The sequence below is a fragment of the Astyanax mexicanus genome, chromosome 6 (assembly GCF_023375975.1).
Source record: "Astyanax mexicanus isolate ESR-SI-001 chromosome 6, AstMex3_surface, whole genome shotgun sequence".
Classification (NCBI taxonomy): Eukaryota; Metazoa; Chordata; class Actinopteri; order Characiformes; family Acestrorhamphidae; genus Astyanax; species Astyanax mexicanus.
The window spans coordinates 15561462-15577409 of NC_064413.1; the positions used below are offsets into that span (position 1 = coordinate 15561462).

The 15948-nt window shown below is 37.5% G+C and overlaps 1 protein-coding gene across 1 annotated transcript in view; it reads right to left on the reverse strand.

Moving 5' to 3' along the window:
* taf2 (TAF2 RNA polymerase II, TATA box binding protein (TBP)-associated factor) overlaps nt 1–15948 on the reverse strand; it is a gene marked incomplete at its 5' end in the record, with an annotated part of 34231 nt that overhangs the window by 16918 nt on the left and 1365 nt on the right. The window contains 14 exons of the mRNA XM_049480521.1: nt 517–769; nt 2401–2466; nt 2788–2897; nt 3088–3202; nt 3387–3541; nt 7034–7169; nt 7874–7959; nt 8073–8172; nt 10464–10577; nt 11782–11966; nt 12386–12617; nt 12828–12969; nt 13990–14108; nt 15495–15655. Coding sequence (XP_049336478.1) covers nt 517–769; nt 2401–2466; nt 2788–2897; nt 3088–3202; nt 3387–3541; nt 7034–7169; nt 7874–7959; nt 8073–8172; nt 10464–10577; nt 11782–11966; nt 12386–12617; nt 12828–12969; nt 13990–14108; nt 15495–15655 — 1974 coding nt within the window. The remainder of the gene's footprint in view (nt 1–516; nt 770–2400; nt 2467–2787; nt 2898–3087; nt 3203–3386; nt 3542–7033; nt 7170–7873; nt 7960–8072; nt 8173–10463; nt 10578–11781; nt 11967–12385; nt 12618–12827; nt 12970–13989; nt 14109–15494; nt 15656–15948) is intronic.

A 15948-nucleotide genomic window follows, 5' to 3' on the forward strand; every position in this document is an offset into this window, starting at 1 on the left:
ATATAGCTATGTAACACATTATTACTGCAAAAGTTCTGGAACTCATCTTGCATGCCTCAACCTGGCAATCAGTGTGAGCTTTCTATATGGTGAGGAGACAAATATACATGAGTCTAATCATTTTACTCAAGAAGACTCAAGAATTGTAGTATAGTGGGTTTGTTTGGGTTGTTTTGAGTACAATGTGCTACTAATCACAAGCTGAGGACTTGCACACATTAGCTTGTGTGTGTTCCTGAGCCCAGTCATATGACTCGGCCTCTTTGTACACCGAAATCACAGAGGCCAAGAGATCAAATCCCATAACAGTCAATATGAGTCATAATGTGAGTTCATGACGATCCTTAATTAAGCCTATTAACAAACACACTGCCTGTGTGTTCCTATTAATGACAAAATCATGAGGCACCCTGCAGTATAACTGCCTTTTCTATTACATCACAAGTTTGTTCTCTTAACTCAACCCTTTACTGTGGAAGTTGTGGAAATTAACTTTAAAGAATGCCTTCCCTTTACCTTGGCCAGGCAGAAGCAGGCCTGCATGCGCACTTTGTAGAAGCACTGGTCTTGCTCCAGGATGTCGGTAAGGGCCAGGCGAGAGGCGGCGGTGGGGAATTTCTCCAGAGCTGAAATCGCCTCTTCCTGAGCCACCACATCCCGCTCGTAGCGCAGCTGGTACTGCCACATGAAGTCAGCCTGCTCAAACTCCACCTTCCGCAGAATGGCCATGTCTGGATCGATCCGAATCCAGAGCAGAGGAGAGTCCGAGCTGCCGGCCCACACAGAAAGGAGTTTAGCACAGTATGACATTACTAAAGCCCCAAGATTTCTTTATACAGTATCATTTATATTGTTTAGCAGTATCAATAGTCCAGAGTTTAGCAAAATGGGAAATAAAAACTCTTAATACCTTATAGCTTATCTTTTAGACCTTTCATTTAAAACATAGAGTAAACTGATACTAACTTTTATTTACCATATACAACCTAAATGTAAAAATTGAAACAATATTTTCCACATATTTTATCATTATATAAATCTAAATTAAACTATAGGTAGCAAAAAATATGCTTATTTATTTAATTATTTATTTATCTATCCAAACCAATCTAGACCTGTGTAAAAGTGTTTGCGCCCTAAACCTTATAACTTGGTTGTGTCACCCTTGGCACCAACGACTGCAATCAAGCTTTACTGATAACTGGCAACAAGTCTTTCACATCTCTGTGGAGGAATTTCGGTCCACTTTTCTTCATAGAATTGTTTAATTCAGACACATTCATTTTTGAGCATGAACTACCTGTGTAAGATCATCCACAGCATCTTAATCCGACTTTGACTAGGCCACTCCAAAACAATAATTTTGTTATTTTTAAAGCAATTTAGGGGTGGACTTGTCAGAATACCACCATTTTGTTTTTTGATTATGTTTTGTTCTGGGATTGTTTGGGACCTCTTGGATGAGTGGTCTATGCCTTTTTGGAAAAAAATTTAGTTGGCCAGCCATTTCTAGGAAGGTTAACAAATGTTTTATGTTTTCTCCCTTTTTCTCCATTTGTGAACTTTAGAAATGACTTTGTAACCTTTTCCAGACTGATAGATGTCAATAACTTTGTTTCCCCATCTGTTTTTGAATTTCTTTAGGCCAATTCTTCAGATGTGTTGCTTTTTAAGATCTTTTAGCTGCTTCATGTTGCTTTTCAAAAAGTGTAATTAATCACAGGTAATTCATGGGCTAGATTGGTTTGGATAGCTTTTTTCCCCTAATAAATGAAATTGTCATTTAAAAAGTGCTTTTTATATTTACTAAGGTTATCTTTGACGGATAGTAGTTTGTTTAGTGTGTTGTCTAACAAAGACTATCAACTCCCAGGCTCTCATATAGACTTAAATGTTGTTAATTTCTACCCACATGGGGTAAAGCGATTCCCTGACACACTTTTTTCTATTTAAAATAAACAACAGTTAATAAAACTAAACAGTACCAAACATTGGTGACTCATCAGTAAGAGTACCAGACCATCTACAAGAAGGTTGTGGGCCACTGTCTGGGCATCACAGGGCACCGTGGTAATGGCTGTTCACTGCTATGGCCATGTGTGCTCATGGTATGTTTGTGTTCACTAATGTGTTTAAAGGCACCCATCATATGGTAGTCTTGATGTCTTGCCTTGTCTAAAGAGGACTTGTTATAGTGTGTCAATGAAAAGCAAAGTTTGTTGATCTGAAAATGATCTGATCTCATAAAAAAGTGATCTGTTTTGAAAAATGAGTGTTTTCCACAGAGTCTGTTAACGTGAATGAGAATAAACTGTTTATATTGCATTTATGTTCAATATTTAGGTTATTTTTTTAAAACTCATTCAAGTGTGTAAATATTCTTAATCATTAATGTCTTACTCCATGGCTGACAGGTCCATGTCGATTTCTTCGCCATTCATCAGTGGGATTTTTTTCTTCTTATTCCTATAAAGAGAAAAACATTAATTAATTTGAAAAGCACTCACGGATGCCATCAGCCAGAGCCATGAGAGCACAACTGGCCTTGCTCTCTCTGGGTGGGTAGATGACACTCTTTCCCCACATCACTTCAAAGGGTGATGTCACTCAGCACAAGGCGTCTGTGAGCTGATGCATCAAATCAGAGTCTCTGTGCTTTCCTCCGAGCGCACTGTGATGCTACTGCACCAGCAGCAGTTTGAAAAAACTGATGCCGGACTTTGATAAAATAATTGAAAACAGCTCATCCTTAAAAGCATTAAATGGTACAGATGTTAAAAGTTATACCTCCTGCTTTTGGAGTGGCAGGGTATATCATGCTTCAGACTGTTCTCCTCAATCTGCAGAGTATGGTTAAAGGATCCATCCAGCTCCTGAACAGTCACTTTAATAGGGCCCTACACAAAAACACACAAAACACAGGCCAATTACATACAACATCATTCTCATGTCACAGTTGGAGTTTCAGGACCACCCAAGAACCTCCATATACGCATTAAATTCTCTTCTTACTAAATCAAATTCCCACAGCTACCTTACAAAATAATACTCCTGTCCACCCACCCACAGAGACGGATTCTGACTCACCACATATTTCTGGGTGCCAGAGGAGGTGTAGTCCTGGCGGATCTCCAGCTCCAGCACGTTTCTTTTCCTGTTAAAAGCAAAGCTGCCAAAGAACTTCACCACACCACTCTGGTCTCTGAGACAGGCATTAAGGAAAGCAACAAAAGAATGTAAAACCTTTAGAAAAACCTTTCGAAATTTAAAAAGATTTTGCTTTACACTTCTTAAAATACCACAGCTGTGACCAAATAAAATAAACAGACAACCAAACTTTAAAAGGCCTTCAAGAAGTTGCAATAGGACACACTCAGAAAGGATACACCCACTGCTTGATCAAAGGACCAATGTCCTTCCCTGACACATTGGAGATAGACTTGAGAAAGCCGGAGGTGGACAACAGCATCTGGCTCCACATGTGCGACTGGTACTTCTGTGATGAGGCTGTGTTGGCCAGGCTTAGCAGCTTATTAAACACCTGAGAAAATAAGTTACCAGCTTAACAATATTCAAAGTAGAGCTGCAATGATTAGTTGAAATAACTGACCATCTCAATTATTTGGTAAACTTGAAATTTATTTAATTGTTCATTTGTAACTGCAACACACTACACAAAGTGCTGGAGACAGAAACACATTGCAGGTGTAAGGGCTGCTCACTCACTTAGTTCACACTCAGGTCGGTCTTTGTCATCAAAAGTGCCCAAAAAAAATAGCTTACCATATTTTTTGCACTGTAAGGCACTAATTAGTGTGATTGCAGTATGCAATCACAGTATTGTTCTTCTTAAGTCTTATTCTTATTATTATTAGTGTGATTGCAGTATGCAATCACAGTATTGTTCTTCTTAAGTCTTCTTCTTCTTCTTCTTCTTCTTCTTCTTATTATTATTCCACCTGTGTTTTGTCCGGTTAACTAGTGCCGCAGTTTTCGAGATATCGACTTCGTTCAAAAGACAAAACAAAAGTTTGGGTACCCCTGCCAGCACTGCAATCACACTCGCAGTTTCTGCAGGAACTGCAATCTAGTTGTTAATCAAATTATTTGAGATACTAGCTAGCGGTTTGTCCCACATAGCTTGGTTTAACACAGTAAACACACAGGCTACATACCGACAATACTCACCTCTGAATGGCGAAAGAGCTAGTGCTTAGCATGATTAGCAGCTAATGATAATGCTGCTCAAGTAGTGCTAGCCGAGGTTAGCAGCAGGCTACAGGCCGATAATACCTCTGAACGGCAAAAGAGCTAGCGCGATAGAGGCTAATGCTAATAATGCTCCAGTCTCGAGTCTCGGTGCTGGAGAACTAAACTGAAACTCCTGTATTATGCTGTACTTCAGCAAAGTGGCTTTACTGCTCCTAACAACCTGACTGGTAAAATTCATACATAAAGTGCACCAGATTATAAGGCGCATTGACAATTTTTGGGAAAATTAAAGGATTTTAAGTGCATTTTAGAGTGTTTTATTTTCTAACCAAATATTAGATCTTTCCAGAACTTTAAAGGATATTACAATAGAATACAATAGAATAGAATAGCTTATTATCGCTGAAACAACTATGAAAAGAACAATTTTAAAACAGCAAAATGCAGTTTAGTGTCCTCTCTAAGGAAGCGATTAAAAAACAAACTTCATAAAAAATATATATACTAGCACCATATCACATACCACATTCAATTTATTTCTATAGTTTTGTAGTAATAGAAAAACTAGACAGCAGGTCACGGCAACCAGATATCACTCTAACCCTATATATTTGGTTATAAAGGAAAAAAGCAAAGGGACAGACCTGAAGGAAACAGAGGAGATAACTACTGATTAAATAATTGACAGATTATTTAATTATAAAAATATTAATTAGTTGCAGCACACGTTAGAAAGCAATCAATTCAGTGGGAACCTTTAAATAATTCATGTCAGGATTATCTGAAGGCAGATTCAACACAGCACTTGCTAAACTGCTTGGTGTGGACTACTGGTTATGTGAAAAAAACTTCTATGTCCTCTATTCTCATCTTCACATACTTTATTTGCAGTGTTGGGAGTAACGCCGTTACTTTTTTTCAGTAACGAGTAATCTAACTAATTACTCTGACTGTAACTATAACGCCGTTACCATTTCCGACACCCCGTTACTGCACGTTACTTTAGCTGCTCTATTAATTTTTTTTTTTTTTTTTTACTTCGCTTTGCCCTGGTTAACCCCTCCTCTTTCCGGTGAACTTGAACTTCTGGCCGCTGTGCCTGTAGGTTTAAGTGGTTTGGCAGTGAAGCGAGGCACAATTGTGACGATTTGCTGCTCTAATCAATTGATTGCCGTGGACAGGCCAAGTTCCGAATTAAGGACGTTAAGCTCTTTTTAGCTGCTCCGGTTTTTGTGGTGCTGCTGCTTTCTCTTTTAGAGCTTAGACTCTCTGCCCAAACCCGACCTGACCCGAGGACCGACCCGAAATCGGGCTCCTATTTTTATTTTATATAAAGCTCTGGTGTGATAATCACAATGTTGCTAAGTAACCAATTATTATAGTTCACTAAAGCGAACGAAATAGCGAAAACTGAAAGTGAAAAAACATTTGTGTTAACTGAATCTAATAAAAACGGTAATTAAAAGGAAAAACATAACTATCTCGAACTGTATTTTGTGTTTATAAAACTAACTAAAACGAACTGAAATTACTGATAGAATACCCTCATTTTCATGTTTAAATTATTTATAAGCGCTGTTGTACAGCGGAGTTGTACAGCGGGCGGTGTTGTGCCGAGCGTGCGGCACCTCGTGGTCCGTTAGTTCTTGTGTAAAGCGCTCGCGCTAGCCGCAAAATATGACAAAAAAAAACACTGAGAAACTGCAGAACTATGTATGGGATTACAATATAAGCGCCAGGCAGATGAAAGAGAAACAGGAGATACAGTGTGTGAGAACATTTACCTGTGAGTAGTTTATACCAGAACAGGCAAATCTCTCTCTCTCTCTCTCTCTCTCACGTTTCTTAGATTGATCTCTCTGATGATATTTGTGAAAACTAATAAAAACTAGCAAGCCCACCCTAAAAACTTACTGAACAGAAAAAATAAAAACAAAATCAAATTAAACTATAATAAAAATGAAAAATGTAATCACGTAGCTCTGGGCGCACGTGAACGCCTCAGCGTTTGACTTGCAGCGCTGTGTGTAGCTGGTCTTAAAAATCATTTAAATTAAATAATAGTTCTATGCTTTTATGTTATAGTGTTAATTAACATAATTCTGATTATATTTCGCTCATTCAATCAGCCCGAAAACAGACAGTTTATGGGACGGATCGGGTCGGGCTCATAATGACAGTTTATGGTTCGGGTTGGTTCGGGCTTGGGCAGAACGTGCACGGGCTCCGGCTGGGTCGGGTCGGATTTTTTGGGCACGATCTAAGCTCTATTCTCTTTTGGTGAAGCTGTTATATTAATACCATTTTAACGTCATTAGATTGTTGTTTTTGTCCATTATTTTGTTTTATATATACATATTTCTTTTGAGTGTCGCTTGGTTTGTTTAATTTCATCCCCAGACGCGTTTTTCCGTTTTTTTCAGTATTACAAGTTTTAGTATTTTTCTTTGGTTGTGTGGAGAATTTCGTTTTGTTTTTTTGAAATTCGTTAGATTATATTTTTGTCAACATTTTGGGTTTATTTTCGTTTGTTATTTTTCTAATAATAATAGTAAATGCATAATTGATTTCCTTTTTTTGACGGGCGAATAATAAAAAGTAACGATATAGTTACTTTTACTGGTAACTAATTACTTTTATAGTGGAGTAACTCCGTTAGTAACTCAGTTACTTTTTTGGAGAAGTAACGAGTAACTATAACTAATTACTTTTTCAAAGTAACGTGCCCAACACTGTTTATTTGCCTGAATTGTAATAACAAACACAAAGTAAATAAAATAACCTAAACAGAAAGACCTCTGATAATGTATGGTTCCGTTACCTGCAGCATAAACTCCATGCTGATCCGGTTCTCAATCAATCTCATGACCAGGTGGGCCTTGCACTGGAACATTTTGTAGTACTCCCAGGACAGCGTGTGGGGGTGTTTGATGGAGAAATGCAAGTGGGGAGTCGGGCTGCATAAATAAAAAGAAGACCATATTTCTTCAATCCCTTTTTTCTGGTTGAAGGGCTATCTGCCAAGCCACTGACAGGCCAAGTACAAATGAGTAAATGAGTACAATTTCTAAGCAGCTTTGAAAAATCCACTACAGCATGCATGTGATACATAGCAAACAAGTTAAGGGCTGTCAGAGGAACTCTAAATGAGAATAAAACAAAGAGAACAACTCATATTCACTTTTTAACAACTGTGAAAAAGTTTTAGACTCAATACTGTAATCAATGTCATGAAATACATAAATCATTCAACAATTTGAATAATATGCCCCGCAAAAATGGCCGCACCCAATAAAAAAAAAAAACTGTGTCCCAAGCCTCATATGAACTTTTTTGTATGTTATATTTTATTCTTATTTTATTTTATTTTATTTTATCTACATAACAATTGGTCTTTTGGGTGGAACTAGATCGTGAGATTACAATTTCATTCCACCTCATGTACTGCAAAAGACAAACGTCTTCTTTAATCTTTAATAATATATGAATAGAATTACATATTTTTACTATTATGACTAATTGAGTACACACACACACACAAAAATGAATTTATACATTTTCAGATTATTCACTAACAGAAAAAAATATTTGCTAGGTACATTCCTATTTTTTCAGTTATTTTATTTCTTGTGTGGTTAGTTTTAATCAGGACAAATTTTACTTCTCTTTTTCTTTTCCTCCTGTGAAAGTGGGGTGCAGCAGGACACCACCCATCTTCAGCTCATAATCCACTATTCTGTCCAGTTCCTGCAGGACAGCACAAGCAAAAAATTTACAATAATCAAAAAAGGGCATAAAAAATAAAGCCGCTAATTTGTTACAATTCTAAAAGAAACTCTGGACTTTCTTCCTTTCATTACCTCTTTAATCCAGTGGCGATACTCATTGACACCAAAAGTCTTCTTCAGGTAGAGGCCATATATGTAGCCTGATATCCCCTTTAGGACCCATTCATCAGACCTGAAAGCAAAAACAAGAGTTTGGTGCGAGGACAGAGTTGGATACCAACCAAACATTGAAAACACAAGTTAGGGACAAGAACTGTCTGAAAATGAAACCAGCTGAACCAGTAACAGCTAAAGAGTCACTATTTCAAAATCTCTGCTAAGTGAAAGCAGGGTTTGAGCAATAGACTGACCATGTACCAATGATTAAGTTCAAGAACAGAAATTGGATTCAAGGTGCAGATTTGACCTTATAGAGACATAAACATTTAAAGACAAACAAATAAGCCAAACAATTATGACCATTTACCTAATATGCTGTTCTTCCCCAAAGTGCTGCTCTTAAAACAGCTCCAACCCAATCCAACACAGAGTATTCAAATTCTCTGAAAGTGCCAATTTATTTCCGCAACTAAAGTCCTGTATGCTGAATCAGCTTTGAGATCCAAGAAACTAAGAACACTGAATTATGTATGAACTGAATTATGTTCCTCAAATCAATCCCTAACACCTTGTGTAGTGTGGCTGAACATACAGCTCTGGAAAAAAAAAATAGGAGACCACTTCAGTTTCTGAATCAGTTTCTCTGATTTTGCTATTTATAGGTAAATGTTTGAGTAAAATGAACATTGCTGTTTTATTCAATGAACAACAGACAACATTTCTTCCAAATTACAAATAAAAATATTGTCATTTACAGCATTTATTGGCAGAAAATGAGAAAAGTCTGAAATAACAAAAAGATACAGAGCTTCCAGACCTCAAAGAAATGCAAAGAAGACAAGTTCAAGTTTTAAGAGTTCAGGAATCAATGTTTGTTGGAATAACTCTGGTTTTTAATCACAGTTTTCATGCATCTTGGCATGTTCTCCTCCACCAGTCTTACACACTGCTTTTAGATAAATTTATGCCACTTCTGGTGCAAAAAATCAAGCAGTTCAGCTTGGTTTGATTGCTTGTGATCATCCATCTTTCACTATATTGTATTCCAGAGGGTTTTAATTTGGTAAAATCAAAGAAACTTGTCTTTTTTAAGCGATCTCTTATTTTTCCAGAGCTGTAAATTTTAAGACATAAATTAATGAGATAAAACATGTTGACCGCCAACCTAATATGCTGTTCTTTCCTAAAGTGCTGCTGTTAAAACAACTCCTACCCAACCCAAAATAGAGTCTTTAAAATCTCTGAAAGTGCCAATTTATTTCTGCAACTTAAGTCCTGTATGTTGCGAGGTCATGCTGAACTAGCTTTCTTGTTTGAGCACATGCCCACAAGATGCAGAATAGGACTGAGATCTGAAAAACTAAGAACTCAAGGAAAAACTTTGAACTTTTTTCATTTTGTTCCTCAAATCAATCCCTTACAACTTGTTTGGTGTGCTTGAACATATATATTTTTTATATTATATTTATATAGGTGGCTTATGTCAAACTGATGTCTAGGAGGTGAAGTAAATGTTGTGGCTGATCTGTGTATTCCAGCAAGCAAAATTCAAGTCCAATTCCCATTTAAAGCTCAATTTCATTTTGAACCGTGTATTTAATCCAAACATAAACAACATGAAAACAACAATGCACTGAAACTCAATGTCTTTGTGTATTATACTGTGCATTAAACTGTGAGTGTAAGCCTGCATGCAGTATGATGAAAAGCGAAGGATAAACCTCTCCTCTCTTCCCGGACAGAAGCCAGAACTGAATTTCTTGGCGGGCTGTCTCCAATGACAGGGCTGAACAGCAATAAACCACACAATTAATTACATGCAGGCAACTGTTCTCAATATCAAAGCACATTCAGTTGGGCTCAGACAAGTCCAAATAAAAAAATGATGAATAAATACGTAGAACTGAAGCCTCCACATCTGATTTGGGTTTTAGACACTTAGCACATATAAAGGGGAGCATTGTACGTACGGATCAAAGCTTTGGACACTTCAAGAAAATTTCAACATCTCAAAGGTTGATTCCAAAAGCGTGTAACAGTCAAACAACACACACATGCATACACACACCACTGGTCTTAGTGGCAGTAAATCTTATATATGTGACTGAAAGGGGAGAACAGGGCAGAAAGCAAAAAAAAAAAAAAAAAAAAAAAAAAAAAAAAAACAAGAAAGAAAAAGAAAAACAATCTGCTAAGACTTACAGACAAAGGGCTATATATTATTGTGTCTTTAAAACTTGACAAGCAGAGCGAAGAGTGCCAAAGCTGAGGTTGGAAATAAAAAACACACACAGTGACCAACTAAATAAATAAACTGAACACATGGCAATGGGGTGAGCACTGGGCACTGCCCTGGGAGCTTACCAAGACATCCGCGAGATGAAGCAGCCGAAAAACTGCTGAGCCAAAGCCTGCGCAAGGCAGCGCCGCGTCATGGGAGTCTGGTCTATGATCATGCCACTGTGGAGCATGTTTGTACTGAAATAAAAGAACACACACACACACACACACAATTCTTAAACAAGAAAATCACACAGTACCATCCCTCAGAAGCTCAGAAGTATGTAAGTACACTGTAGGGGTGTGCCATATTACATCTTACGCAATAATAACAGCAACATACCCTAAAATATTGTGCCATATTATCCACCCCTAATTATCACTCCTTCTTTGCTGTTTTTAGCAAAACAAAAATTCACAGTTATCATTTCCCATTATATATCTACTAGAGACAGATTATGTATCTCCAGTATCATTTATTTTACTTTAATCCTGGATATATGGAGATACTTGGAGTGCATTATTAGTATTGTGACAAATCTGATAAAAAATGTAGATTTTTTTTATATATATCATTTAGGGGTGTGCCATATCATACCGTATGCAATAATAAAATGTAATTTTGATTTTGTTGCAGAAGTGTATTCTTGAATTTTTTTCTTATTCAGTGTTTTGTCATATCGCCAAAAGTATTATTATCATAAATATACCATGAAATAATATGATATTATTTTAGGGCCATATGACCCACCCCTAGCACACAGAATTATATAGTTTGGTACCTTGTAATCACTGAGCTTAAGGTAAAGTTGTCAATAATAGCTGGGTAATTTGCTACCACCAATGGCATAGTAGAGATGAACATTTTGGACTTGTTAAAACACATATAGGAATGGGAATAAGAGGGTGGGGCAGAAAACTATCCATTGTTTGGAAATTGGACTTATGTAGCCATTTAACACTATAAACTAATGTCATAAATGTACTTTGCTGCTGGATTAGCTCATGTATGAACAAAAAAAATAAGCAAGTGGAATACAGCCAGAGCAAGTGCGAATGTGTCCTATCTACGTGCTTCGTGCTTCTCCTGCCCCTATTCTCTTTGTCTGGATCAGAGCTGGAAGTCTAAACCGAGAACGGCTCCAGAAGGCTACAACTGGACACCTTCCACCGGGGGATGTCTCCTCTATCACTTTGTTGTTCGTGTTGGAGTGTTTCAGACAGGAAAAAAATCTGCAAGTTGTAAGGTGGCGGGTCAGATTACGGAGGAAGTTGGGTTCAAACTTGGTGGCGTAATTAACTTGAGATACTTCCAAACAGTTTAACGTTAATAGCCCTAATTTTTACATAATATTTAATAATTATTCAGACTAGAAAAATAAAAGAAATTCATCCAGTTTACCTGAAGATACTCATGGATGCACTGGAGGACACCTCCATATAGGCCTCATCAACGAAGACGGTCTTGAAGCAGGAGTACGGGTAGCGGCATGTGAGAATCTCTTCATAGAACTCAAAGATCTCATGTAGAAAGGACATGGAATGCTTCAGCAGGGGAAGAAGCTGAGGCAGGCAGAAATGTGTCACCTGAGGAAAAATGCACCAATCGGGTGAGCCAAACAAATTCATAACACAGTACAGGCAACCAATATGTGTACAATATTTTACAAACTAGAGATGTACACTTCAGACAGTATATTGAACGTGTATGCTGATTTATTATGCCAGCAGGTTTATTCTATAGCCTTAAAACTAGTGCAAAAACATGCATACAGAACCTGCCAAAGACAGCAAAAACATAAAAACATATTACCAGTGAAGCACACCTGGCCTTCAAATACCAAAACAGGTACTACAGTTATAATGCCTGCGCACACTGCCACCTAGTGGCCAGCATAAAAAGGTGCATAAATGTGGTTTCAAATTAATTTCTCTCTATTGTCCTCATGTCCTGAACTAGTGAAGCTGTGTGCTGAGGGCTCGTTCAGGCAGCTTCTGTCACACACCTCATGCATGTATGGGTCCACAAGGATCTCGAAGGGTCCCACAGCCATAGAAATGTTTGGGGCTGCTGTGGGAATAGGAAGCATATAATGGAAGGTCTTCTTGCGCATGTCATGGGTGTAAACGGTCTCTACCAAGTCTCCACAGGACACGGCCACCATGGAGGCATCCACAGTGAACTCCAGCTTCCACGTGCAAAGCTCAGAGTACGAGTCCACACATGGAAACCAAAACCTAAAGAAGCCACAAACACAAAAGCTTGAAATGTAACATCTGTACAGCTTTCATTCGAAGCACATGGTACAGAGCAATACCGAACGATAAAGTTTTTCATGATGTATATGTTTGTGTATTATCATTTTAATGTTTTAAAGAAATACCCAAGATATTTCAACATTCAGGTCTGACAATCCCTGCATTACACAATGCATTTAAAAATCTTACCGGGTGGAATTCTGGTAACCAAAGGAGAAGACGTGAGCACCCCTCTCGGCCATGCTGCCCTCTACATCAGGCACAACGAAATGGAGCCCTCCCTTTGGCTGGTCCAGTGAAAACTCAATATACACCTTCAGCACTTTCATTTCTGTACACAAATCAAAAGATCTAACAATGAAGATCCAGAAATAACAAAACAATTCTATTCTATTAAATCCTTAGATCTATATAATTATCTAAACTATTTTGTGGTTGGGTCTGATCTAGTATTATTGTGATAAAGGTAGCTGTAATCATACTTCATTTACAATGCATTAAGTAGGCCTCAATACATTCAAAACATATTAAAAGCTTACTGATTGCAATTAAGGCCAATTTATACTTATGTGTCAAACCTATGCTGTAGCCTATGCATTACATGTACCCTATGCCGTAGCCTATGCTGTACTTTGACGTGTACCTGTGATTGGTCCACTGGGCCTCGCGTTCCTGTCCACATATTCCTGCCTTCGCGGTTAAAACTGCATAGCGACGCAGAGACGCTGATACATGTACAACGCTGCATAGCACACTATTGCTTGATATGCAAAGACTATGGCGCAGATTTGGCGCAGAAGTATAAGGCTTTAGTCTGTTTCCAAAAAATTTAGCTGAAAGATACCTCAGCATGTAGTTTTGAATGCAAACATTCCATTTGGACATAACTGATGGCTTTCCTGTCTCATGTGAAGAGCTGGGCAATATGACACGATATTATATTGTGATAGATTTTGTTATCATGATACACAATATACTTTTTTGGGCATGTCACGGATACTGAGTGCCCAAAGAACACTAATCAACTGCGCTTTTCTTCACAAAGTGTGTATTTAGTCCTGTATGACTGGATAAAGTCCAGTATATTTTGGGGAAAAAACAGCACCAAATATGGGATAGCATTTAAGATGCATGTGTTTAAAAATATGAAGCATCTTTTTCTTTTTTCTGTCTGACAATATAGATAAATATTGCATATTATGATTTTTTTATTTCTTTTTACCAAATCAGCCACACCTACTTACAAGATTATCTAATTAGGTTGCCTTTAGGTTTAGTTTCAGACTTATCCAATGCCTGCTGGGGAAAAAGACATCAGTCAACTGTAATGCAAAGAAACTGCTTAGCCTACCGTCCCCCTGTTTCCAGAGCTCTGAAGGAACTTTAATGGACAATTCTCCATTTCCAGCGTCTGGATCCACAGCACTGACTGCTGCAGTGTAGGCACTGGAGAAATAGTTCAGGTTCCGCCTGCAGGAAAAACATACAGTAAGAACATGATTAAATGAATGCTGAACCCTCAATGAGACAGCTAATATATTACTAACATATACAGTTGTACTGACGTTCGGAAACATCTATATTCTAAATAAACTTGTGCACACTTCATTTAATTTCATTAACATTTATTTGGATGATTTAACATCGTAAAAAAATAACAAACATAAATAAAAGAGCTGTAGTAATTTGTTATATTTGTCCAAAACCTACTTGGACCCATGCCTATGTTCCCAAAAACTCTCCAGGGTGCCGAAACGCTTCAGGGCTCCTCGACTCAGTACCCTTGTTTTTTGGACCACGCATGCACCAAATGAGGCATGAAGAGCCTTGGCAGCACAGATGCAGGGGAGTGTGTGTCTCTGTCTCTCTCTCTGTCTCTTTCTTTCTCTCTCTCAACTGCTGAAATCTCTAGAGAGGGCAAGGTCCCCCAGTATACACATGGCCACCACTCTAAATTGTTACAAATATCTATATTAGCTAGATACACAGTTAGATATTTAATATTAAAATATACATCATACTTTGTTTGGGGCGTTATTTTAACATTATACCTTTTTAGGGGTTTCAAAATATTGTATTGTATCCTAGATCACATACGCCCAACACAGGGGGCAGAATTTTCTTCTGGAGAATACAAGCTTTGGAAATAACACCTGTTGCAGTGATTTATAATAACTTCACTTGATTCCAGTAAGCACAAGTTTTTAAATGAAGCTGCTGGTCTAAATCTATTATAAATCTGGTCACTCACTGGTTTGGGTTGGGTTCAGAATATATTGTAAATCTGCATAAAGAACATGACACCATCAGATCACTGAGATCCTTGGATGAAGGTCAACTAGTAGCACAAAAGTAAAACCAAATATGGCGATTCAGCAATTAGCTTCCATAATACACACAACTGGAATCAGATCCTAGAAGTCCTAAAGCAGCTTTTGAATACAGCTTAAAACATTTTTATTCCCATATGGCCAACAGTCTGTTAAAAAATAACTAATTTGTTTCTGTTGCACTTTACTTTTATTTCTATTCTGACTTCTCTGTATATTTGCCTTTTAATGTAAAGCACCTTAAATAATCACTCTTTAAGCACCTCTGTGTATGTGCTATACCAATAAAATTGTCTTGCCCTATCAAATCAATACATGCAATTTGACGAGAGATGTCAATGTATTTGCTTATGACAGTCTTTATAATGGTTCTTCTTTTTTTATTACAAACAAATGAAATTAGATTATGTGACTTTTCATAATATGAACTAATACATGGTAAATGGTGAGGCTGCACATTTGTAACATATATGAAATTACAAATGCAGATTAGTAGATTAGAAAATTAGAAAGCACTATGACTTACTGTTTGGACTCATGGTGGCAGACCTCCAGTGTGGGGTCGTTGTAGATGAATGGTGCCTCCAAGTCATTCACTCGCACTCTGTAAATCCTGCACTGCTTACTGTTGAGTTTGATGCGGTTGAGGTTCACCACAGTGGGGAAGATGGTCAGCTCCACAAAACCCTAATCCAAGCACATAAAATATTAACTAAAGACAGCAACTTGCCTTACTGTACAAACATCACCATGACAACCAGCCTGCATAACAATGAGCACTAAATATCCCCCTGTAAATGTTACAGTGTAGGAAACAGCTTGAAACAGTATTATTTAGGGGGACAACTGATATGACCATAAATTAACATCTCTATATTAAATGAGATTTATGCAATAACTATGTTCTTGGTGATATGACATTTTGGGAACATACTACTGCAACAAAATAAATGCTAAATTTTTATTTTGTATAAATATAA